The 27,469-nt window shown below is 31.7% G+C and overlaps 2 protein-coding genes across 5 annotated transcripts; one reads left to right on the top strand and one right to left on the bottom strand.

Moving 5' to 3' along the window:
• The first annotated feature begins 311 nt into the window (after positions 1–311).
• On the top strand, positions 312–9,366 carry LOC146539842 (soluble guanylate cyclase 89Db-like). Its single transcript, XM_085207496.1, has 14 exons — positions 312–488; positions 1,476–1,553; positions 1,630–2,345; positions 2,502–2,695; positions 3,140–3,264; positions 4,626–4,757; positions 4,965–5,066; positions 5,989–6,155; positions 6,406–6,679; positions 6,947–7,090; positions 7,302–7,425; positions 7,790–7,899; positions 8,067–8,156; positions 8,333–9,366. Exons 1-14 carry the CDS (start codon positions 447–449, stop codon positions 8,432–8,434), a joined length of 2,400 nt encoding a protein of 799 aa, XP_085063622.1. The 5' UTR covers positions 312–446; the 3' UTR covers positions 8,435–9,366.
• Positions 8,932–27,469, bottom strand: LOC146539841 (glucose transporter type 1-like). Of its 4 annotated transcripts, none has more exons than XM_085207498.1 (2): positions 27,261–27,469; positions 8,932–12,759 (listed from the first exon to the last, which is right to left on the bottom strand). In XM_085207498.1, the coding sequence occupies exon 2, from the start codon at positions 12,740–12,742 to the stop codon at positions 11,360–11,362; it is 1,383 nt and encodes a 460-aa protein (XP_085063624.1). In that variant the 5' UTR covers positions 12,743–12,759; positions 27,261–27,469; the 3' UTR covers positions 8,932–11,359. The 4 variants fall into 4 exon arrangements, with proteins under 4 accessions (XP_085063624.1, XP_085063623.1, XP_085063625.1 ...); XM_085207497.1 differs by lacking the exon at positions 27,261–27,469 and adding an exon at positions 26,705–27,007; XM_085207499.1 differs by lacking the exon at positions 27,261–27,469 and adding an exon at positions 18,989–19,117.

Here is a 27,469-nt window from a genome sequence, read left to right as displayed (position 1 = left end):
ATGGCAAGATGAAAGTAAAGGAAAAATATCGAAAAACATATTGCCGTTAAAAATTTTTAAAAATGTATCACATTAATTTCATACAAAACGAGTGCATACGCCCGCAAGTTTTAATTTGTCAATTTTTATAAGTTGTGAAACCAATGCTACAATCCTGTCCAACTCGCACTTAACCGGCTTTTCTTTCGTAAATATTGTAAAGTTGTCCTACACAAAATTATGTACATACAGTTAATTATATTTTAGGCTAATCTATCTCATGCACTCAGCTAATTTAAGGAAATAAAAAAAATACGCAATGAGCTACAACCCCTTACAAGTTCAGTAGTAGCGCGAAAGCCTTACAGAAAAGTCGCCTACAGTGGAGTGGAAAATTAGTGGAAATTTCTTAAATAGTCAACTTAATTAATTTATAATTAATTGTTTAATTATTTTCTATTGTTAACATGTACGGGTGGTTGCTTGAAAGTGTGCAACATTTTATTGTCGTAAGTTTCTATTTATATATTTTTTTAAATATATTAAAGAACAAAAATTAGAGGCATAGATTTTTCCTGAACTAGTACTACCTGTAGATGCTAGCTGCCAAGTTTCATAATTCTAGGTGAACTGGAAGTACAATATTAATTTTGATTCCGTGTCGAATCAAAGGACTGGATTTGAATTTCAACTCGATATCTCCAAGCGTTCCTGAGATTAAAGATGTTTGCAGACAGATAGACAGACAGACAGACGGACGGACCATAAAATAATCTTATTTAATTAATATTTATTTAATTTAAGGGTTTATTTTTTCCTTAAGGGGTACGGAACCCTAAAACATACCGTTTCACTTATTCGCTACTTATGTTACATAATACCCTTCCACAAGAGTCGAAATGATTGATGACTGGCTATCAGCGCCTCGTAATATGGCAGAGATTTCTCAATTCAATAATACGTCATTTGTTTGTAATTTTGATTCATTGAAAATTTCATTGTCTTCGTTGATTTTGCATAACATTTAAAGTATAGATATGATTTAATTATTTCGTAAAATAAATGTAATTCGACATAGAAAAGGATTGGATTTAGCTCGTTGGAGTTTTTAATAATTAATTATCATATAATTAGTAGTGGCTGCACAAGTCAGCAACTGCAAAAGCCATAGGCCGTGGGTTCGATTTCCACTCGAGATAATTAAATATTTCAATTTTTTATTTCCTTGCTCTGGTAACGAGGCAACGCGCGCCATTGAGTTCTGCCACTCGATGAGCATTGCCTCCAGAACTCGCCAGAAAGTATGAAATGGAAGTGAAAGTCATTTATATGGGAACGGAGTACCCTGCTATGGATACAGTGTAAAACTAAAAAAAAATAGTTTCGAAAATTAATAATAGTCAAGTAATAATAAGTTTACTTAACTAAAATAGATGCATATAAAAAGTGTTTTGTAAAATAATTAAATATATTTTTTTCCCAAAAATGTTTTTTAGCAAGAATGTGGAGAAGAAATATGGGAAACTATCTTACGAGAGGCAGGCGCAAGGAACACAGTATTTATTACGCGGCAGGTAATCACATTAATTTAGATCTACGTAAGATTTTTTTAATAAGCTGTAAACATAATAATATTTTTTATTGTCCTAGCAATATCCAGATACACTTATGCCCAGATTAGCGTGTGCTTTAGCAAGATTGCTAACCAAGGAGCCCTTAAGTCCCACTAACTCCACTCCTGGAAGCCCGGCTCCAAGGAAGTTGTCGTTAAAGTCTAAGCCAACTTGGCGCAGCGCTTCAGTCCACGGAGACAACCGAAATCAAACGTTCAAGTGCCCATTTACAGCTACAAACGCTCTAACAGCTGCAACGAAGAAAGAAATTGATGCCTATACGTCATCCGAAGAAATACGGTCTTCATCTCACAGTACCTTACCTACGGATAAAATAAACGAGAACCGAAAACTGAGTTTGGTTCCTTGTGCCAATATAAAAGACAGACGCAGCCTTGGCATACATCTAGAACATTCTATTTATAAAGATGAGAAAGAATCATCTGATGAAGAGAGTACACCTGAAGCAGAGATTCCAATTTCAGACGAGACAAAAATAGACGAAAAACCAAGTACAAGCTCGCCCTCTCTAAACAAAAGTGGTTTAAAACCAGCTCTCAGAAAAACAAGCTGCACAGTAGCTCTGGATGTTTATCGTCGTCGCGGTTCAGGAGTACCAGTGCGGCCCAGATTGAATAGCGTGAATTTGGTCCAACCGGATAGATTAAATGAATTGAAAGAAAAATTTGGTACGCCCGAAAAAGTTATGCTTTTCTTTGGAAGATGTTTCGTGAAATTCTTCTCTAACTATGGGTACGTATGCTCATAAGGTTTCGTTATAAGTGCCTTAAGTATTTTTTTTTACACTTCTAATGTTAATAAATGTATATTTGTTAGTATTTAGCTTATTTCTGCTAAACCTGTAAAGGTCATTTCTCTAAAGTCTAAGAACATAATATTTTGTTTCAGCTATGATACAATGATAAGAGCGACAGGTAGATATTTCTGCACATTCTTGCAGTCTGTAGATAATATTCATCAACGTATGCGTTTTACGTTCCCTCGACTGCGTTCGCCTTGTATGCAGCTGACGAGAGCGCATATCCACGGCGCCGAACTAGTGTATAGCAGTGGGAGGGCTGGGTACACCTACTACCTCATGGGTAATTGATTGTAAAGTTGTATTAGTAGAGCTAAGTTAAAATTAAAGTATTCATTTTTTACAAGAACTAGGTATTTCTTGATGAGGCCGTGGTACGACTGTAAACGCGGTTGTGCGTTCGATTCCCTCTCAGGGAAATGAAATATTTAATTATCATTTCTTTGCTCTTGTTTCTTTTATCAGCGAAAAAGTGGAGAACGGAAGTGTCTTACTAAAAAAATATTTTGCAGCAGGATTTGAATTCATGCCTCTTGGCAGCTAATTGATGGCTTTAGAATAAATATTATAACAATATAATATTTTTTTTTTAAATAATTTTATCTCAATTTTTATTAAGTAGCGGAATTCAACGCCGCGCTTGGTCTTCGTATCAAAGCGAGAAAATGAAAAAACTTGCTTCTCTCGCGTTTACAGACAAAAGGTGATAAAATTAATTTTTTTACAGGCCAGCTATATGAAATTGCAGAAGATATATTCTCATTGAAATTGAAGGTGTCCATCTTGAAGGAAAGTATAGAAGGCAACTATTATGTGGCTGTTCTTAGGCTGGAGTTTGACAATAGTGACTACGTGAGTGGTTTTTTTATATTTATTCTTCTAAGTGTTGGCAATGGAATGTGTGATTGTTATATATGTATGTTTTATGTATATAACTACTAATATAAGTAATAACAGTATAACAGTATCAGGTACAGCGAGTAAAAGCAACAAGTGTGGGTTCGATTCCCTATCAGGCAAAAAATACGACGAAAAGTAGGGAACAGAGTGTCACTAGGTTCCCTCTGTATATCTACTCGTTTTTTAAAAGTAAAACTTATTCTACAAAAACGAAGCAAAATTTTACTACAAATAATAAATAAATAAATAAAATGCTTTTACGTCTCAGAATATCGGTATTTGCCACGAAATAGCTTTATAGTATCAACGACATTACTGTTACCATAAAATACTTTCATTCTGCCTTTACTACTAAAATTGAATTCGTACAAAATTTATTCAAAATTAGAAAAGTTGCCAGTGTAAATGACTTTATTTGCTTCTTTAGTAGATTCTTGGTATTCTGCCAGATGAAAATTTATATTTAATTTATAATTTTCTAATACAAAGGTCTATTTGAACTTAATTTCAATAACAATATTATTATTATTGTCTTTGTTTATTAATGTTTAATTTAATTATTTAACACGAATTTTAATTATGCGACGCCGTTGCGGTACAGCGTTCGACTGTATACTTTACGGTTGTAGGTTCAATTCCCATTCGGGATTATGAATTATTTTCATTTTCCTCACTAGAGCTGCCACTTAACTCTCTGTCTATGTTGGACGGAAAATAACATTTTTGAGAGGAGCCTCGTTACTAGAACACAAGCGTATACGCGACTGTAACGTGATAGTTTATGCGATCAATCCCCACTCTGGAGGTGTCGAATCAAAGCGCGGCGTTGAATTCCGCCGCTCATCACACACTATACGTGGGGAGCGGAGGCTCCTTGCTGCATACGAGTTACAGCGTGAAACTAAAAAATATATCATTTAAAATAATTATATATGTACTTATTTCACCATATTGTTTCGCACGCATAACGTTTGTTTACTTTTTAGGTGATCTTTAGAGCTCTATTGGTCTATTGTACTCGAATTATGATTGCCGGCCTTGTACTGACTGCTATTATAATTTTATTGTTCGCATCATTCCCTTGGAAGTCATTACGATCAATAAACCACACAGCTAACGTTTAATTTTATATCTAGAAGCCTTATTATTATGCTTGTGTACGTTGTTCCTACTAAAGGGTGATAGAAATATATAAGTAATAAGAGTTTGGTATATTATAGAAAAGGCTAGGGAACTTGGGAACCTGTTGAGAATGAAATATATAATATTTTCATTTCCTCATAAAATGATAAATTACTTACAAAATATTCCAGGTACAATCACTTATGGCGCGCAAGAGTCAGCCGTGCCTTCTACCGCAAGTACCAGCGTCTTTATTATTACAACTCTTTCCTTTTGGAGTCCTCCTCGATAGGAAGATGAAGATCCTGAAAGCTGGTGACAAGGTTAGCTATGGAACTTATATACACCGCTGTATGAGAACCGAGGTTTTTGTGGACTCCGGATAAAATTCAAGCTATAAATTTGACTTGGCTATTATTTACCATCAGGCACCAAACCAAATGTATTATAGTCCAGGACAAACTGGAACTTGCCAATATAATATAGCCTGTACGAATTGTAAAACTTATGAACTCATATTATTTTTTCAGTTGATGGAAGCGTGGGGTGGTCCCCTCAATCGCATGGAAAAGTCATCAATCAACGAGATTCTGCGTTTAAGAAAACCTAAAGTATCATTTACGTGGGATAGGGTAATGTATATTCATATTGTAACGTATCATTATATGGCTATATAGACAGTATAATATGTGCCTATAAACTATTTTTTTCTGCTTCGCGCACGCAGCAGGGTAGGCAGAGGAAACCTAGTGTTCTGTTTCCAACTTCCCGCCGAATATTCGAGGTTTTGCGTGTTGTTTGGTAGAAATCAACGCCGCGCTTTGCCTTGTTACCAGAGCGAAGAAATGAAAATATTCACAAATAATAATTTATTCCCCATAGTGAGAATCGAACCTACAACCGTCGTGTTGTGTCGATTTTTACACGTTTGTGCTATTGCGCTACGACGCCTTCGTATATATATATATATATATATTAAGTATACATATTAAGTATACCTAATTAATCTTCTGACAGCAAATTAATGGACTTTAGAATTGTCTTCCGATGAATGGGAAACGTGATTTAATTCAAATTTATTACAGTCGTTATCTTCTACAATGAGTGTTTTATGTTAATTCAGGCTAAGTCCAGTTTAAACTTCGAAGAGAGAGAGAAGCAGTTACATTAAGAAAATCATTCTATAGAGCGGAGTTCCAATCCGTAACCTATGGCCTGAAAACTTATGCATCTTAGTATCCTGCATGAAGCAATTCAAAGCCGTGTATTGTTTTGTTCCTAGAGCGAGATAATGAAAAAAAAAAATTTCTGAAAATATATAATGTGAGAATATAACCCATAACCGGCGCATTAATAGTCGTACGCTGTGCCGCTGGGCCACTATCTACTTTTTTTAGCTGCACGCGGTATCCCTCATGTAGTAGGGTAGACAGAGGGAGTATAGTGTTAAGACACTCCGTTCTCCACTTTCCTCATAACACGTTGTTAACTACCTACCTAGCTAATACATTTTAGTTTGAAACATTCTATTTATTCTGGCTTATAAATTTATAGGTAGTATGTATGCAAACAATGCTGTTCGAACTGGAACTGATGAGATGGCGCGCGCGGTGCGTCAACGACTCCAGGCGGGGCTCTCAGGGCGCGCGCGCTGTGTTACTGAAGGGACCCATGTATTTGTTAGAGGAAATAGACGCCCTTATATTTTTGTGTAGCCCTATGTAAGTGGACGAACTTAAGATAAAAATTACATTTAATTTTCTCACAATTTTAATAGAAATAGTGATGTGATATACATTTCTTTTTTTTAATTTCGCATTGTATACTGATATTAAATAATTTAATTTCCTCGAGTAGGAATCGAACCCACAACTTGTCGTCTCGTCCTGTGTGCTTACAGTCACAAGCTTCCGCCCCGACACCACAGCCGGCCTCAAAAGACCAATTTATAGGCCTAATCTTAATTTTCAGTTTCAACGATTTAGAAGAACTCAAACAAGCTGGTCTCTATCTAGCAGATATGAATGGCCATGGACTATCCAAGGAAATGCTTTTACAAGGCTGGCAACATCTCTCCCGTTTAGAATTGCTATTTGAAAAGGCTGAAACTAGAAGTCTTTCTTTGGAAAAATCTTGTAGATTAGTGGAACAATGGAAGAAAAGAGGAGATCAGCTTTTGTATTCGATGATCCCTAAAAGTATTGCTGATCAACTTCGTGCTGGGAACTCCTCGATGCCTCCTATGGTAAAGTTAAGAATAAATATTTTTATACGTTAAAGTGTGTGGAGTATTTATAATAATTATAGGAGGAGATGCATAAAAATAAAATATTGTTTAACGATAGTTGACCACCACCATTTCCATTATGACTCAGATGAGAGAATTCTTAATACATTCATAAAATATTATATTAAACTAGAATATTATTGGAATTTGAACTTTATACATACTGTATCTGCGGTCAGTAAACTGAAATGTGAATAATTATACTTAAAATAACATTATTTTCAGAAATTTGACTCGGTAACTATAATGTTTTGTGGTCTCCAGCTGACGGAAGCGTTGACACGAGCTGACGTAATGCAAACTGTGGCTTATATGAATGACGTGTATTCTAGGATTGATCGATTATTGGACACGCATAGAGTTTATAAGGTAATAAGGGACTAAGTTTCTTAAGAAATCATGTATTATGCAATTAAAGATTTAAAAAGGATAAATTATAGGCTAAATAACTGAGACGAAAAGAAACAAGTTTAGTAGAATGTGATTTTGAATGAACTTATAAAAGTTGGCACACTTAAGTTTTGATAAAAAACTCAGAAATTTTAGAAAAAATATTAATGTAATTTACTCTACAATTCAGGTAGAAACAGTTGGTACAGTGTATATGGTAGTATCGGGCGCTCCGAAGAAAAACCGCGCGCACGCTCAAGCTACCGCAAGCGCTGCATTGGCTGTGTCACAAGCTTTACCTATGCTTACTATAGGTAAGTTTCGATTTTTTTTCAGCTTCACGCTGAATTCTGCACATAGTGAGGTAGTGAGAGACAGACAAACTTCCGTTCCCGACCTTATATACCATTAATAATAAAATCATTTTACATACAATGTGTATCTATAAATTTAATTAAATCTTTATATGTTTTTCTATATTGGAAACATTACCTGACAAGAAATTGTCGTAAAAATTTCATTCGTATATTTTTGTTAACTTTAACGCGTTTCTCCAAATTTTCGGGGTCCAAAAAAAACCTAAATATCTTAAAACTAGATTCCCTCTGCCGACCCTACTGTATGCGAGATAATTAAAAGTATGAGCTGATTTCTTATTATTATTTTTTATTGAATTAGGTCTTCATTCCGGTCTTTGCTACGCCGCTGTACTAGGATTTCGACAACCACGATATTGTTTAGTTGGCGACACTGTTAACACTGCAAGTCGGATGCAAACTACTAGCGAAGTAAGTCAATTCACAGGGTACCCACATCTCACATCATTCTATTCTCTACATCGATTTATTCTCTATCGATATAACGACGAATCATTTAATAAGTAAGCGTTCTTCATATACATCCATATCCATTACATTTTAAGTATTTTTACTAAAATATAATCAATTTTCTTCAGCCTGGGCGTATTCAGATATCCTCTCAAACAGCAACCGAACTGCCATCTGGAAAGTTTAGACTCCGCCGAAGAGGCTTGATTAAAGTCAAAGTAAGGTACCCATATATTATTTAAAATAAAATTATTTAATTAATTATTTATTGCTGTAGTATTTTTACAAGCATTTTTAATTATTATTTTCTTATCTCCATGCATATATGCATTTAGTAATAAATAGACTTCAGTCACAAGTTGCCACATATTTGACGACTGCAGTAACGTTTCAGGGAAAAGGAATGATGGAGACTTTTTGGCTTGAGGGAGAAATTGAAGAGGAAGCCCAGGACGACGCTCTGCAACTGCTATCAGAACTTTGTGGGCAAGACTAATATTTAAAACATATTTTTCAAGAAAATCCTGTTTCAACTATGATATGATAGATTAGACGTCTCATACCAAATAACAAAATTCTAATTGTAGAATGTCACTTTAAGTTCAAATAACTTTTTAAGTAATTTTATTAATATTTATATTTTATTCTCTGAAATACTGTATATAAGATACTGTACTGAATAAGATTGTTTTATTGTGAATCTCAAATTGGTATACGATTTTATAAATTAATTTTCTTTCACTTACTTTTAGTTGTTAACATAAAAAAAAAAACTAAAATGGTATAGAAAAATAATGTAGAAATTTAAATAGACTCCAGTCTAATGTCAACAAATTATAATCTACGTATATTTTAGCAAGAAGAAACTTAAAAATATACATTCTAAATAAGTTTTCTTACTCACATTTTGTTAGTATAAATAGCTATTACAGAGTGGATGAAAATGACTTTATCTTTTTACATATAAAATAGATAAAAAAATAAAACATGTAATATGATACTAAATAATAATTTAATATTAACAGGCGAATTAAATTCGAATTTAGATTATAACTGGATTTAATAATATATTTATAATATTACATTAGGTATGTATATTATTTACATTAACCTATAACAACAAAAACAAAAATGTTCACGTTGAACATTTAAAACTAAATGAAACAAAGTAGTTTCATTTATTATATGTAATAATAGTGAAAACCAAAGTACTAACTAAGAAACAACATTGCATATAATAAATATTATTATAAAAGTGTATGAATTAACATGTTTTATATTTGTTTGTTCTATTTTAGTGTTTTATATATAACATCGGCCGATGTATAAACAGACTCAATATTTAATACTTTTCACTATCAACCGATGAATAATTCGGTATAGATAGTTGTATTACGCAATTCGGCATGATTTCAACTTTGCACTTAACATAAAAAACAAGAAAATTATAAAAGATATCATTTTTAAACAAGCTCATACCCGCCATTTTGTTAAGATTGTTTAGATTTTTTCATTGCGACGGCCATATTGCTTTTAAAATGAAGAATCCAATATAGCCTCCAATATGGTAACGTCAAATAAATCTTGTAACTTTTTACTATAGTGAATCATATATGACTTAGGTATGATTGAATAAAAGCTTGTAATAAACAGATGTTTTCTTTCAGAAAAAATCCCTTACTATAGAAATAATGTAATAATATACTATATAGTAATAGATAATAATTATAATTACAAAAAACTTTAAATCGTTAAAATTTTATAATGCTAATTAAACAAACGTGCAATATAACTATAAACTAGTCATTATTTTATATCATAAATGTGTCTATACATGACAGAATTGAACGGGAACATTGGACATGGTATATTACTATTTAAATTAGTTGAGCCTTTTGTGGGGATTTAATTAAATTTATATGAATCAAAAATTTGTACTTGTACATAAAAAGAAAACTAAATAACATATTTATCAAGAAAATACAACCATTTTTACTTTCTCATTTAAATTGCTTATTTGGGGGTAACAATGACGCAACTGCACTTTTTTTTGAAAAGTAAATTAAAATGGAATATTTTATGCAGAAAGAGTACTCTTAATATTTTTTCGTTTGCGCCGTTTGCAATATTAACAAAAATAAAAATACGTTATTGTTACACCAAATGACCTTTATATTGTGTTGCTAGGACATTAAATTAAAAAATGTTTATTTTTTATTTTTAAAAAAACATGTCCATTAGTTCCCTTTCATTAGAAATTGTAGAAAATACATTGTGCAAATCCATACTACTTCACCTAAATAGTATATCTATATAATTACCTAGTTAAAATATTTTTTATAATAACAACGTTTAATAAAGAATACTGTTGTTCTTGGCACTATCGTACTAGGACGGGTGGGACCTGAGTTCGATTTCCCGACAACATATTCTGTTTGCGCACAACAAAAATAAAAACTAGTAAATTTAATATCATGATTGGTAATTAAGTGGGCATAAAAAGCAAGGATAAGGCACTGTGAAATGTCAACGTAAAATATATTAGTAATATTGTATTTACAAAGAAAAAATAATAAAAATATATGTTATAAATAAAATTGATGTCAGTTTTGTTATTTTTGTTAAAATTCCCGAAATATTAACTAATTCCCGATGTAAAGTCGTTTTGGGGCTTCAAAGTAAAAGATCATGTCGTCACAAAAAAATAATACTTATCAAATCATTATATAGAAAGTAGAAAAGTATGAAAAATAAATGAATTGGTCCCCAAACCGTTAAATGTGATAAAAAATATAACAAAAAGAAGTATATTATGTAAAGAACACATATAAGATTAAGCAATACGTACAACGTCTTCAATACTAGGCTATTGATGATAAAATTTCATTTTATTAATTCAAGCTTTAATAAGCAATTCATACATTCAAAATATTATGAAAAAACATTGGATAAAAATAAATTATTAATAAGAAAATTACTGACAGCAGTTTTTTTTTGAAAAATAGGCTAAGCTTAAATATTCTATTTAAAAAAATTAAGATAACCCTTAACATATTTTTTTTAGAATTTAAATTTTAAAGAAAGGTCAACAAGCATCCTTTCCATCCATAGCCTTGTATTTTAAAAATATAAAGTATAACAATACAACCCTATTTTAATAGTTGCGTTTACAGTAATAAGTACATCATTAGTTTATTATAACATTTTAACGTACGTACGGTCAGTCTTCCTAATAATTGGAAATCGATGAATGGCGATTTCACAGAATAAATACAAGGTTCATTAAAATACCTCTTAAAGGAATATATTTGAACGAACAAGTTATTATAGTAACTATCACAATTTTAGTGTTCTCTTATTGCATAAAATGTATAGATATTACCTAAGGAATGTTTACTAAAGTCTAACCGTTCCAAGGATATTATTTCTTAAATAAAGCCGTGACTTCTTCGATCGTCCTGTTCTTCGTTTCTGGTAACTTGAACTTTGTGTATGCGAAAAATATGATTAAGAGTATCGTGTACGGTATAAATACAAATTTGTCCAGCAATTTCGATAAGTGGATGAAAGTTAGTCCCACAATGAAGTTTGCGAACCAGTTGACTAAAGCTCCTACACTAACAGCTGCACTTCTTGCACCTTGACCGAATAGTTCTGACAAGATCATCCAGGGAATAGAACTGGGACCCACTCCAAAGGACGCCACGTACAATAGCGTGAACAAAACAGCAAATATACTCATTGTAGTATTATTTTCGTATGTGAAAAAGGCTATTGTCATGAGTATGGAGAACAATGTCATGCCACCGAGGCCGCACAATTGAAGTGTACGTCTTCCAAGACGATCCATTAAAGGAATGGTCACTAAGGCCATGACAAACAACATACTGCCAACACCGATTGAAGCCAATCGTGCATCTCTTTCCGTCAAACCGGCGCTGATAAAGATAGTTGATGAATAGTAAAGGACGGCATTGATGCCACCTAATTGCTGTGACAGATGCATCACAATACCAATAACTAATGGTGTACGTAGATGTGGAATGCGGAATAGATCAGGTATTGTAAACTTTTCCTCTTGTTTCTCAGCGTGGTCTTCATCATTCATATCTTTGATTTCTTCATCGATTTCTGATGTTCCTCTGATTTTAGCAAGTGCACTTCTTGCTTGCTCTTCATCGCGCTGAACAAGTAGTAAATATCTAGGAGACTCAGGAGCAAACGGCAGCATCAAGAATTGAAGCGCCGATGGCACTACAGCGAGTCCTAACAACCAGGGCCAGCCGTCATTACTTCCCAATATTACATCGATACCCAAAATTTGGCCCCCCACCAGACCAAAAGCAACAGCTAGCTGATTAACAGTTCCAAAAGCGCCACGAAGCTTCACAGGAGCAATCTCAGATACGTAAGTAGGTGAGGCGGTAGTTGCAAATCCACAATTGATTCCAATAAAAAATCGGCCGATTATAAGCATGGCTAAAGACGTGGATACCTTGCTGAAGCCCATAAAGGCTGCGCCTATGACACCGAATGCAGCATTCACTATTAACGCAAATTTTCTTCCCTTCTTATCAGCCACCCAACTCGCTAGTGGGCATCCAATCATACCGCCAACAGCAAATATACTGACTATAACACTGAATATAGTGTCAGAGTTGACAGAATAATTTTCATTTATAAAATTTTCTATGAATTCTCTCGGTGCATTTATTACTCCGGTGTTAAAGCCAAACTGAAGCATGCCGAGTACAGCGGCGAACACCGCGTACAGCAACGGCCCCGTCGTACCTCCGCCAGCCATCTTCCTAGTGGTTGACTCTGAAACGGGAATATAGGAAACATTATTGTGGGTTCGAAAAATATAAATCTAAACAAGTAAAATACTTTCGTAATAAGTTATATTTTTTATATTTTCACGCTTTTCCCGCATATTACGGTAGGTACAAGAAACCTAGTCTTAAAGACTCTCTGTTTCACTTTCCGCCATATTTCTGAGACGTTGTATGTTGCCTGGCGAAATTCAACGTCGCAGTTCGTCAATGATTAAAGAAATAAAAATAATTTAATTATAAGCAATCATTGCCTCGAGGGAAATCGATCTTCACTAGTAGCAGGCAATTATCGCACCTATGGTAAAACACTGTTCCATTGCGCCAAGACGACACGAACGACGACAAAAATAATTAAAAAAGTAACTATAATCTCTAATTAATTAACTAGCACGAAGTTTTTAATGAAAATATTAAGAAAAGATTACCCAAAAATTTTCTCGACTACCTGACCATTAATTCAAACGTTCTTATTTATCGGTCATCTTATCACCATAGAACAGAACTATCAGAAAACCATCTTATCAGGAAAAACTGAACCGATACTAAATTGCGGCAAGTTATGTAACTAGATTATATCAAACGAAGTTGTTAGTACTAAGGATATATGATACAGTCTCTACAATTATATAAGATACATTTAAACGTACGTAATAAATAGTTTTTATAATTATAGATTATATGTACGTAGATAATATATGTATGTACTAGATAATATATATGTATATAATGTAGGATTGTATACTACACTACATACAGAAATAGTTTCCCCTTATACTTTTATATTCTTTTAGCTACACACTGTATCCCACACATACAAGGGTACCTAGAACCTAGTATAAGCAACTCCGTTCCTATTAAGACACTTCCATTCTCTATTTTCCGCCGAATTCTGGAATTCTACGCCACGCTTTGCCACGCTCGTAACCTCGTTTCAGTTAAGATGACCATGAGAAAATTTTGTAAATATAAACGGTAATTAACGATGAACAAAATTACAACAAATTTATGTAATAAAAGTTTTTTTTATGCATAAGAATAAATAAATATTATACAATACGATATTTAACTTAGCTTCTAAGATTATACTTATTATGAACTCTTGAAGCAACTATCGCAGTGAAGTCGTTAGTCCGAGCAGTGACTAATCGACTGATTTGCATTATAACATAAAAATAATCATATTTCTATTACGGAACAGATTTTCCTATCAAGATTTTCCTGAATAAATAAATAAATATATATACAATGCATTTTACATTCAGTTTTTTAGTAAACGCTTATAATCTCCTATTCTTTAACTGTTTTCTTTCGCAGTTTCTTTTTCTTTGTGTTATTTCGTTATAGCAGGGTGGGCAGAGAGAACGTAGCATTGAAATAATCCGTTGCCCACTTTGATGCTGCGTTGGGTTCCGCCACTCAACACTAGAGTGTCTCAACAGTAGTAGGTAAGATTTCTAGAAAAGCCAATAACATCTTGCTTAGAACATAATATATTCGTATAGGTATATAGATAAACTGGTCTTAATGTAAATCGTGCAAGTTGCATTTAATCGGAACCAGTCTCAGATAACGAGCGAACTGCATAATCTACGTTTTGTTAAATATAAATACTCTCAGAAAAATACAGTGTGTGACGGTAAAGCGACGGTTGTGGGTTCGATGCCCACTCGAAGGAATAAATTATTATTATTTCTTAATATTTTTATTTCATCGCTATTATCGCTAATAAGGCAAGGCCTGGCGTTAAGTTCCGACACTCAACACGTAATATCTCCAAAAATTCAGCGGAAAGTGAAAGGAAACGGTAAATTTAACACTAGGTTCCCATTATCTACCCCGTTGTATGCGGGATACAGCGTGAAGCTGATTTAATTTTAATTTAATAATAAAAATACAATTTTCCCTTACCCAAGCTTCACTAAATATCTCGTCTGAAATACTACTAAACATTCATAACTTTAAAAAATGTCACTATTACTATATTATCTAATATTATATATGATTATTATTATTATTATATAATGATAAATATATCGAAAGAAGATTAGATCTATTGACAGATTAAGAGATACCTAGCTTTGTTTTTATCATATATTGTGATTTAATTACTTTGTTAATCCTTTTAATATTGTCAATTTAAGTACAAATGAACTGTAGAATCCAAAGGACAAATTGTTATCATTATTATTTTATTTAGAAAATTATTCTGTCTTATAGCCAGAGCAACACAATGAAAATAATTGATTCCCCTGAGTAGGAATCGAGCACACAACCGTTGTTTTTCGCCACGAGGTAAATTTTGAGATAAAGATAAAATAAAAAAAAACTCATAGCTATCCGTTTGTAGTCATCATTATAAAACTAAAAGATAGTTAAATCAACCGCTACCATTTCGCGATATCGAAACACCTAATTTTATCTGAACATGTCAAGATTAACAATGCAGTGTCTACGAATCCAATGTTTAACCTTGGAAACCGGAAATCTAACGTATCATATAAGTACTTACTGTAAGACATTTATATTATACATATTATTTTTATTATTTACTAGCGGACCCGGACGCGGCTACGCCTGCTTCAACTATAAGAATATTTATTAAATATATTCATTAAATTATTTTCAATTTTCAATAGAATTAGTAAGAAAATATAAGCTTAAACAATCAAAAAGGATAATAAGTAGATACACATTATTAGAAAAAATTATCTGAGTTATTGAAATTAACCAACAAAAGGATTAAAAGTAACTAAAGGATAGATATTCTTAATATTAGAAAAAGTACCTAAAGTTTTCCGTGCGTGCGTACCGACTCTACGAAATAACTAAACATTTCTCTCTATTAAGCAGGATAATTTTAGCGGGCAATATCTAATAAAATAAGAAGAGAACCAAAGTGTAGCTTAAATTAATTATAAACAGCAAATAATTACATAAACATTTACAATAGTTCGAAAATGTATGAAAATTTATAAAACCGTCAATGTCATCTGCCCGTTCGCGTCGGTCATACTGTGCCGCCCGTAGGCTAGGTCATTTGGAATCAGTGACATCTCCTTAATTATTTATTAGAATGTTATACAGTAAACTATAATTTCCATCAAGATGAAATGCTAAAAGTGACTCTTATATTTATTTTCATAAGGATGAATATCAAAATGTCGCGGTAACGGTTGCGTAGCGACGCGACGGTTGTTATTAACATGGCAGAATAAATTGCATGTCAAATTAGAAAGTATTTTAAAATATATTAGTATATATGTGTAATGTAATGTTATATAGCCTATAGCACTTCTGAAGAATGCAGCTTTCATACAAAACAAAAACAATGAAAATCGGACCAGTAGATCCAGAGATCTTAGCGTTCAAACAAACAAACAAACAAACAAACAAACAAACTCTTCCGCTTTATTATATTATAGTATAGATAATATAGATTATGTATGATCGACAACCAGAAGATTTTGCACACTTTATGCCTCTACGCCACTACTGGCCTCAAATAATGGAAATCGAATGTCTTAACACTAGGTTCCTATCTTCCGTCTGTCTAACAGACGGTATGTACGTTGTTCATGTGACATAATATATTCAAAAATAAAGAGACCAATTAGTACCTACTTATTTTTATACCAATTAATTGTATGCCAACTAAAATAACTATTACGAATATATTAATTATTTATTCATATTTTTATATAAGAGCAAGTCTCGTGACGTCTCATGAGTGATATATTTAGAATAATTCAAATAGTACATATCAACATCAGTTTACCGCGATAAGATAACAAACTACTTCACTATGTCAAATAAAATACTTAAGTAACAACCAAAAGAATTTATCTGATGGATGACATTCAAATAAAAATTGTCTAAAATAAAATAAAGTGTCCCCCCAAAAAGTTTTGTCGGGAGTGAAAGTGGAGTGTCTTAACACTAAGCTCCCTCTGCCTACTCTGTTATATGCGGTTTGGCATAGATAGTACTTGACGCAAGAAATAAAAATAATACTAATGATTCATAATAAATTCAAATTAAATAGTAAAAAATTATTACAATTTTCAATGCTATGAGAAACGTACTACAAACACAGCTATAGGCAATTTTATTTTTACGCTGTCCCCGAATCCCGCATATAGCAGCGTAAAGGGAACGTAGTGTTAAGACACAATTCCCACTTTCCGCCGAATTTGTAAGGCATTGCGTATTGAGTGACGGAACTCACTTCATTCGGAGACATGAAAACATTAATAAATAATTATTCATCACCTTGAATGGGGTTCGAACCTACAACCGTGCCGTTTAGTCACACGCTTGTTCCACAATAACTTATATTTACTGTTAACGTAATAACACGACTACAATAGAAGATGAATTAAGAAGTGTAATTATACATTGTTCTATAGACGTAAATATAACATCATTCATAATAAAAATAAAAGTATATATATAAGTTATACTTGTGACTTTTGCAGTTAGCGTTGAAGACTTGAAGAATATAGTCTCAAAAGTATACTTGGCACTCTATTTTTAGAGAAGCAAAATATTTTAAGCATTTCCTAGAGTGGAAATCGAACCTACAATCATCGATTGATTTCTTATAAGTATTATGTACAAAATCAAAAAAATCCAAAGTATTTTATAAACAGTTTTCACTTTGATTGGCAAAGGACAACAAGGCCGGTGCAACACTTCTGTTGTTGTTTCTAGGTCAACTTCTCAGTCAATAAAAACAAGCTAAATCTCAGATTGCATTTTCAATGATGGAATTCAATTTAAGATTACTTTGTCTCTAAAAATATTTTATGAATATCCTTAGAAATAGAATTTAAATAGAGAAAACTATAAAATAAATTTTATAACTGTAGTAAATTATGTTATGTTTAATAATATTATACATAAATTAATTATTATAGTAACATATAGTTTAGTTCAGAATAGTGCAGAAGCGAATTTTTCTTTGAAAGTATTTTCAAAATATATAAAATTAAAACCTATTAAAATATATGTTTGATAAATTGAGACGTCAAATTCTTATATAACCTAGACCCATATAAGCTCTGGAGATACAACTAACTAACAAGACTCTCTCTTTTCTCTCGTCTCAGAAAAATGAGAATAATTTCTATATATACTTTCCCTGTTTGGGTATCAAACTCAAAGTCATCGAGCTGATATTCTAACATATTGCACCTCCGAGGAGTAAGGTGTATATAATATTTGTATATAAATGAAATGAATAACAATTTAATATAACAGTTAATGTTAAAATGTTCTAGAAGAAAATTAAATAAAAATCTATTTACTAAATAAAATTGGCGTGACTTTTGCGTATCAATAAGAACATATTTTCATACTAATTTTTATTACTCGAGCGTGACTCACATAAATATGTATACTGTACTGTACGGTGCTCATTAATAGTTTTATTAAAGTTTTTAACAATTCATACAAAACTCTATTGCAAAAGTTAAGCTAAGTTTAAAATTTTAATACCAATAACAGAAATAGCTATACATATACCTACTAATATTTATCAATAACTTTCAATATGCGCATTAAAAATTAAATTCTTGTTATTGTATTCAAAAGTAAAAAGTAAACTAACAAAAAGCTTAAGATAACAATTAAAACATAACAGTGACTGATAACAACTAACTATGCATTATATGAATGACTAAATTGACATTGATGTCATAACTATCGAAATAAGCTCTAAAAATTAAATCTTTAAATACTATTATAAAATGAAATAGAATGCATTATTTAAAAAAGAAATGTAAATTGTTGTTGTAAATACCACAAAAATACTATACTACTTTAATTCTATGTTTTTTACAACTAAATAAAAGCTAATTGCTAATATGCAAATGCAAAAAATCATTAAAATTACTTATTTCAAAATAAAATATACGAATTTGCAACTTTTTGAATATTTGCATACCAAAAAGATATTTAATTAGACACTTTTAATGATCTTACTAGAAATATCGACACTTATTAAAAAAAAAAAAGGAAAAATGCAACATTAAAGTAAACTATCAAAAACATAAACATTAAAAAAACAACAAGCAAACAAACGAGAAAATAGAAAGTAAACCAAATGCCTTCACCAAAAAAACAAAACCATATGGTTCCCAAAAAAAACAAATCTACAACACTTGCTTATATATACTAAAAACAAAAAAATATAAACAAAACCAGTAAATACTCACTATATTTTCGTAAATAAATATAATATAGCGGCACAACACTCGTTAATTATAAGTTAAGCCATACTTAATTACTTAAAAGGAGACGGAACTGCGACGCGGGCAACGATGCGAGACCGACTGACTGACTCGGTGGCCACGTTTGACGTTTCATATAAAATGAAGTTGAAGTTTTCAACTTACTTAAGACTACACGCTATAGTACTATGATTTAATAACATGGCTGATTATTTGTATTTTTTCTTTATTTTTTGACAATTATCGACAATTTATTTTTCATAATGGCATTAATGTGAAATTAGTTTATTTCATTGTAATTTTGACAATATTTTGTGCTTTTGTTATTCAGGAAGATTAAAAAATTAAAGCGATTATTTTTAAAAGGTTCAGTTCACTTATTTTTAAAGAAAAGGAGAATATTTTTTTCAGCTTCACTCTGTATCCCGCATGTAGCAGGGTAGGCAGAGGGGGCCTAGTGTTAAGATACTCCGCTCCCCACTTTACATAAAAAAATATATGTAGAATAGAATAAAATAAAACACCCTTAACCCAGAGACAGATCTAAATAAGTACCTAGACAGGAGAAGAAAGAATAATATAAGCTGATTACAAATAACATGCCTTCCATCTCATCAGCCAAGTTACAGGCAACTCGAGCCAAGCGAAGCCGCAATATCATTAAGAGTTGTTGTCATATACTCTCACTTGTTAGAAAACAGAAGCCCTATAATGTCGTAATTTTTTTTATACATTCTTGGCAAGTCACTATTGAAAAGATTAAAAAGAGATTTCTTAGTCATATATTTACTTTGATAATAATAAAATTACGATTTTTATTTCATTTACACGCTGTATCCCGCATGTAGCAGATTAAGCAGAGGGAGCCCAGTGTTAAGACATTCCGCTCCCCAAGGAAATATTAAATATTTCGTTTTCAACGACTAGCTTAATGAAATTTTAGCTTTAATTTTTCTATTTTGAGACATGTTCGACTTCTACCAATTAATACTACATATTATGTTTTTCTAACATCAGATTTAAAATCTTAAATACTCTATCTCTCTCTCTCTCTCTCTCTCTCTCTCTATCTCTTTATTCCTACACTATTTCTTTACTTCAAACGAGATTTATACAAAATAGCAAAAACATCAATAGATAAAAACAGACAAAAAATTATATAAGGCGCCCCCGATATACATATATCGACGTAGAGATATTATAATAAAAGACAAACTATTTTTATCTTAATGATTCAGTACACATTCCAGTGTTTATCTTGTCTTTAAAAATATGTAAATTACAATTAACCTCACTTAGTATTGTAATGTAAAATATCAGACGCAACTTTACAGTACCTACTTACTTAAGTTACACTTTTTAGAAACATAAAAATTTTAACGTTGCGGGATATGAACCCGCACCTCTTGGAAACTGTTATATGTTTCTAAAAAAAGTATTTTTGTAACCTAATTGTGGAATAACACTTAAAAAAATGTTGATAATATTTTAGTCAGAGCGCTATGCTCTATAGCCCAAAATCGATTGTTAAAATTTCAAAAACCCACCCCCTAGTTACCATTATGGTTTTTCCTATACACTAATTAAATACGTGGTGCTCGTAAACTACGGTAATTTTAGTTTAACTTGATTTTAATTTATTTTTTTTCTTTAGTTTAACGGCGACTTTAGCTTACGAATCCCCGCATTCAGCAGAATAGACAAAAAGAAGTTAGTGTTAAGACACTCTGTGCTTCATGCTTTGGTCTTTTATATTATTAAAAAATAAATAAGGTTAAGAAATATTAGTGACAAAAATATTGTTACACATATGTATAAGTAAATAAATAATTAATTTATACTAGAAACAAAAGTAAAAGTATTATTTTATTATTCTACATTTTTAATGGTTTTAATTCTGAGTGGAATAATAGGTCGTAGCTCTTTATGTTGCAACTTAATTTTTAGTAAGACTTAAGTAATAAAGGGATGACAGGAAATTAGTCCTCAGGTTGTCAATTTATAATTATTTATAGATGAGTAAGTTTTAATTTTTCAATAACTAAATTCATAATTATGATAGATAATTTAAATCATTTAGAATAATATAAGTCGAAATCACCAGGACAAAAAGCCCGGCGTTCTGTTTCGCCACTCATTGTAATGCCTCGAAAAATTCGGCGAAAATTGGAGAACGGAGTGTCTAAACACTAAGTTCCTTCTGCCTATCCTGATGGTGATTGATTAAATTTTTTTTTTCATCAAGTCAAGTACTCATTGCTATTTACTAGTTTATATTTAAACACAAACTTAAAAGCAACATTTGTATTATAATTTTTGCCATTTTTTGCGAAGACAAAAATAAATATAGACATCCATTGAGGGACGTTCGGCTTACATTAGCGCGTTGGAGGACATGATTCTTGACATGATGACAAATCAGAACAGAAAAAGTCGCCTGTCTGGCGCCCAACGAAACAAGATACTTGGGATGTGTTTTTTTTTCATATATTTATATAATTTTGTATGTATGTATGTATTATTGAATGATCTACTAAAAGTTTGTATGAAAATTTTATAGTAAAAAACTATTATAAGTTTTAATACTACAAACTTCACCTTTAAATATAAGGATATAAAGAATGTCGACAATATTTTTTGTTTCCATATAGAATTTGCCAAATTGCGAACTAAGTGGCAAAACCCATTGTCGCAATTAACGTAAAGTATACAAAAAATAAGATTTTGATCAACCTTCGCGTGTAAGAGATACTGACTGACTGTAAAAAAAACAGTAAGTAGTAACTAACTAAATGAAAATAACTTTTAAAATCACCATTTAAAAAGAACGATTCTATTGTTTAATGTTAATTTTTATTTAGTTAAAAATAACTTCCCCTTTTTAAGTGTTTTTTTTAACTTTATGCATGTGTATCCCGCACATAGAAGGGTAAGCAGAGGGAACCTGGAACCTATTATTAAGGCCACCGAATCAACTACCGTCGCGTTCACAGTCGCACGTTTATACCGCTGCGCCAAGACGGCCTCGAAACAATTGTGCTATAGCTATAAAACTACTAGTATATAACACAATTATTAATATAATAAGTTTAAAAGTAATTGTAGCATGCATGTATATTTAGTAAATATATATAAACGCGAATCTATCATTTGACCTACCATACTGTATTATATCTGGGTCAGCTTCATGATTTGGGCATGGTTATATAAACAAAATAAGAATATGATGTCAGAAGTAACATTAAAATAATAAAATTACAAATCTATTTAATAATACTTATTTATCACATCTAAAATGTATTTCTATTAATTATCAAAGTTCACAGAGTACGAGTTAAAAACTCATCAAAATTATCATTATTTTGTGTATTGCTCATTTGGTGAAATGACGTACCTATGAGGTACCCTGAGAACTTAGTGATAAGATACACTGTTTCCCCTATTACATTGCCGCTCACAATTTTTAGCTGAATTCTGGGGGCGAATTGCGTATTGGGCGGCAGAACTCAACGCCGCACCTGCCTACTAACCAGAACAAGCAAATGAAAATATTAGATAAATATTTAATTTACTCGAGCTAGAATCCAACCCATAACCTGTCTGGTGTACAGTCACACGCACGTGCTCCTACGCCACGACTGACCTTTAAAAAATACAAAGAACTAAAACAATCATTAACTTAAGAAATCTCTTTACTTGAATGCTTAAGAAGTGAGATTCCAGTAAATATATTAAATACCACAGCACCTACGCCTCGGCTACAGCTGGCATATTAAATGCCACACAATGAAAATAACTCATTATTTATTCAATAGCAAAATAAAAAAACCTTTACGTCATTCATTGAATGACTTTGCATGGATGTCACATTATCAATGGTATGAAATCATTTACTTTTTTTTTATTATAATAAGCAAATTCTTTTATTTTTATTATAATAACAATAAAATGTTTTTTTTTTATTATAACAACACTAAAAACGTCAATACTACCTTTGAAAAGAATATTGTGAATTGTGATCAATATCGATGGTTAGTCCAACTTTTTTTCAGAAAAAAAATATTAATCAATTTTACGCTTTAAAGTAAGAAATATTGAATTAATAGCAGACTCTCCCGCCAAATGATAATTCTAAGAATTTGTGTTTGGATAGCGGAAATTCGTAAAAACCTCCCTACAGAGATGCTAGCAATAAAATAAGAACGTATGGCTTAGTTAGTCAGAGTGCTTGGACGGTTTCAAAGAGGCGCGGATTCAAACCCCGACATCCCCATGTACAGACAGCGATCAGTTACAATTTTTACAAGTTACCTATAGATTATTTTTTAATACGATATTTTTTTAGCTTCACACGCCAGAAGGTATACAGCAGCATAGACTAAGAGAAGAGACTAAATATTAAGACACTCCGTTCTCCACTTTCAAGCCAGTACATATAGAGTTGGTATAAAGTAAGAATAAAATTTTTTGGTGCAATTTGTTCGAACTCTAGAAGTTCAAACACCAACAACACAATTATTCTCATCAATTCTCGATATATCACATTGAATTCATTGAAATTGCCTTTTAAATAAATAATGCATTACAGGACACAATCGATCGACGGCATAAAGTTTGTCTTTTCCTCAAAAGTTAAAATGCAATGTACGATGCGTATATGTACATAAAGATATATTTTTCGTACAAGCCTATAAAATATACAACTGTCTGTATGTTTGTTAGTCACTAGAGGATATAAAAAAGTTAATGTACGTAATAATTATCGATTTACATAATAATCTTATAGTTCAATTACGCTCATTTATACATAAATATATACATTAATTATTGTTCAGCTTCACACATTATATCCGTGCGCGTGCAGTATGGTAGACAGAGTAAATCTAGACACTCCGCTCTCCACTTTCCGCTGAGCTCTGAAGGCACTGCGTATTCGTGGTGGTACTCAATGCCGAGTTTTGCTTCGACAACAGTGTGAAAATATGATATCTTTTTCTTTTAACCATTATTACAATTGCAATTGGACATTTTTAATATAAAACTATATTTACTAATTCAAAATCAATTGAAATGTTTATCTCAAGTTTATTATTATTTACAAAAATATAATGAAACAACTATGAATAATTATATTTTTATTTTACAATTCATTGAAGTTATGGCTCTGCTCATCTGAAGCAATTATTATCAGCTTCACGGAGTATCCCTCATACAGCAGGATAGGCAGAGGAAACCTAGTGATACTACACTCTGTTCCCAACTTCTCGCCGAGTTTTTAGAGGCATTTCGTGTTGAGTGACGGAACTCAACGCTAATTGCTTTATTGACGGACCGTCCCTTTACAGTCACGACCCCCTCAAACCATATTTTATTATCTATTTATATCTATATTAGATATTTAGATACAATCTATTCTAACATAAATTAAGCATTATATTTCAATTTAAAAATATGATTTACGACGTAGATTGATTAACAACCCAGCCTGCAGTTAATTTTAGCAGACAATGAAGCCGCATCTAGTCCGTTCGAATTAAACTCATTGTGCTTGCCTATTAAGAACGCGGTAGTATGAAAGTACTTATAGGATTACAAAATTAGATTTTTCTGTGTTAGTACCTACTGGATACTAAAATATCATTGGAAATTGGAAAAAAATTATTGAACGTTGGTACCTAACCCAGAATATTTTATGGAATAATCTTGAATATTCCGATTTGGTATAATTCAAATAAAGAGTTTTTAGCAGCCCAGTCTTGGCGCAGGGGCACGAGCGTGCGTGTAAACACGACAGTTTACGGGTTCTAGTTCCACTCCGAAAAATGAATTATTTAATATTGTCATTTTACTCGCACTGGTAACGAGGGAAAGCGCGGCGTTGAGTTTCGCCACTCAAAATTAATTTATAACTAGATCGATTAAAGACTCACTACAAACTACTTTAATGACAGTTTTCTTTTCATATTTTTCGATTATAGCAATATTTGTGAAGCAATTAGCTTAAGGACGGCAAATATCTTCAAAGTATATAAAGAACATTCAGGGAATTGGTCGTTATGACAATATTTTTAGAAGATTGAAGATAATTAATAATTAATTAAAATTATAATTATTAATTATGTTGTATATAATTTTACCTGCGGCTTCGCCTGCGACTTAACTAAGAGATATGTACTTACGTAAATTCATGTTACATTTTAGGTGTCCAGAGTACCCATACACACCATGTAGGTACCCTTTTTCAATAAATGGACTATCCAATATAAACCAATAGTTTCTCTTAACATGTCCAACCATTTTACATATGTAGGTACCTAGTACCTTGTAGGTACCTAAAAAACCCATTGTTGTAAGGTGTAGTTAAAGCATTTTGTGATTTGCACTGTCATAGTAATTGTCGTGACAATCTGCTTCAGTATCACATAATTGAGCAATATTGCGTTTACCTTGATGTTAAGTAAATATTAAATTTATTGTAAATATTCAAATATTACTAAAAATTGCACTTTTTATAGCTATAGAAACTGATGGATGGACAAAAACGTTGATGATGAAATTCTATTGTTCATCTTTTTTTAATATAAACACATTGAAAACTAGCGACCCGCTCGCGGGTTCGCCCAATTGTATAGATCAATTTAAATTTCTATTAATAGAGTTTCCAATGAAAATGAAATAATATCAATTTATTTTGAGTTTCCGCTTCTAAACTGAATAGACTGGGAATGTTGAAAAAAATACGTAAAAACCGTCTTGCTCGTGTCAGAATTTAGACGCATTCCAGAACACCCACTTTTATTTTATTAAAAATTTTAAATAGGCACGCCGCGCTGATAAAGAGAATATACTCATATACATGTAACTAATATCGTTATACTTCGCGTTATAAAACGTTCATATTAAATACTTAATTATTCTTAAATTATTATATTTTACCGTTGCGCAGGGACACAAAGGTACGACGGTTATAAGTTCAATTCTCACTCTGGGGACATTTAATGTTTTCATTTCTTCTTTCTGGAGACGCACTACGTTGAGTTCCATCACTCAACTTACAATGCCTCTAGAATTGAGAGAGTGGGAACAAGTGTGTTAATGAGAACGATATCTTAACATTACGTTTCCAGGTTCGCTCTGCCTATTCTATGTGGGAGAAGCTAAGAAAATATAAATTGAATAGATACGTACGACATTATTTAACGAGAATGATCGCGCAAATATATAATTTTACGAATCGATTTTTATTTTGTTTGAATTAAAAACAAATATTAGCTAAATGTTTCAACATTCAATTAAGTCTGTTTTTTAATACATATTTACAAAAAAAATTATAGCCTTGACTATTAGCCATTAGTTGTCGATATATCATCGATCAATTAATGTAATTTACCGTACCTACGTAAGTATATAAAATTAAACTATTTATTATGAAATTATTTAATTTAAAATGATAATTATTCTACAAGGGTATAATTTAGTATATTCCATGAAGTTTCTAGACTTTATACACATTAAGTCTGGGCTACAAGTTACCTTGACTCTTTGACTTTTAACACATTTACATATGCCGGAATGTTACTTTATGATGCTCCAATGGTTTTATCGAATATTATTTTTCTTTTAAAAAAAGTTATTAAAATATTTAGGATCTACATAATATTATATTATGATTATAAATATTGAAAGTATCGAAATAAATACCTTTACTGTGAAGAAGCGACGTGTTGACAGTAGGCATATCTATATCGGATTCCTTATTCATAATTACTACACTACACGTAAACCGTCCACTTTACAAGAGTAAAAAAAGGAAAATGATTTACAAAGCATGCATGTAAAATCAATTAATGTTTCAAGCGGAATAAACAACGAGACGCGTGTTAATGGACGTGAATAAACGGCAAATTAAAAATGGCTAACACGCGACGTCGTTTGAAGCGTAAATTAAACTAAAAATCGGTGAAAAAAAGACCTAAAGTTATTGACATTCCCCACCGAGGAATTCACTACGGAATGTACGAAATACGAATCACATGTTCAATGAAAATGATTTTCGCTTTCTCGCTCGCTCCTTTGGACCCAAAGCCCATAAAAAAAGAGCAGTCATATATATAGCCGTATTGTCGTGCTTATAAAACAAATGAGCATTTAATTTAAAACGATTAATACATAATTTGTTAAATAAATTTTGTTTTAACTGAGTGTTTCATTCAAATTTCATATCATAAAAGTAATTGAAAATATAATGTAAACATACCTCAATTGACGCAAATTTAATCAAAGTAGCTTCATCTTGATCACACTATAAGGAAATATTTAATTTAATTTCATATAAATATTTTAAATAGTTTAATTGAACTAAAAAGTTTTAATTACAAAGATATTTATTTCTATGTAACCGGTAACATAGATTATTTGTATTTTATACTAGCTAGCCCCTAAACGATTGATAGGCGACTCCACAGA

This window comes from Heliconius melpomene, chromosome 3, assembly GCF_056956725.1.
Source record: "Heliconius melpomene rosina isolate 202511_hmr_F chromosome 3, ASM5695672v1, whole genome shotgun sequence".
NCBI lineage: Eukaryota > Metazoa > Arthropoda > Insecta > Lepidoptera > Nymphalidae > Heliconius > Heliconius melpomene.
This window is presented reverse-complemented; position numbering and strand designations above follow the sequence as displayed.

Excerpts from the sequence above, each read along its gene's own strand:
- LOC146539841 (XM_085207497.1), bottom strand. The coding sequence starts at position 26,765 with ATGAATAAGGAATCCGATATAGATATGCCTACTGTCAACACGTCGCTT. Across the intron at positions 12,760-26,704 it reads GTCGCTTCTTCACAGTAAAG|AGTCAACCACTAGGAAGATG; the intron begins GTATTTATTTCG and ends TTCCCGTTTCAG.
- LOC146539842 (XM_085207496.1), top strand. The coding sequence starts at position 447 with ATGTACGGGTGGTTGCTTGAAAGTGTGCAACATTTTATTGTC. Across the intron at positions 2,696-3,139 it reads GTACACCTACTACCTCATGG|GCCAGCTATATGAAATTGCA; the intron begins GTAATTGATTGT and ends ATTTTTTTACAG. Across the intron at positions 7,091-7,301 it reads ACACGCATAGAGTTTATAAG|GTAGAAACAGTTGGTACAGT; the intron begins GTAATAAGGGAC and ends TCTACAATTCAG.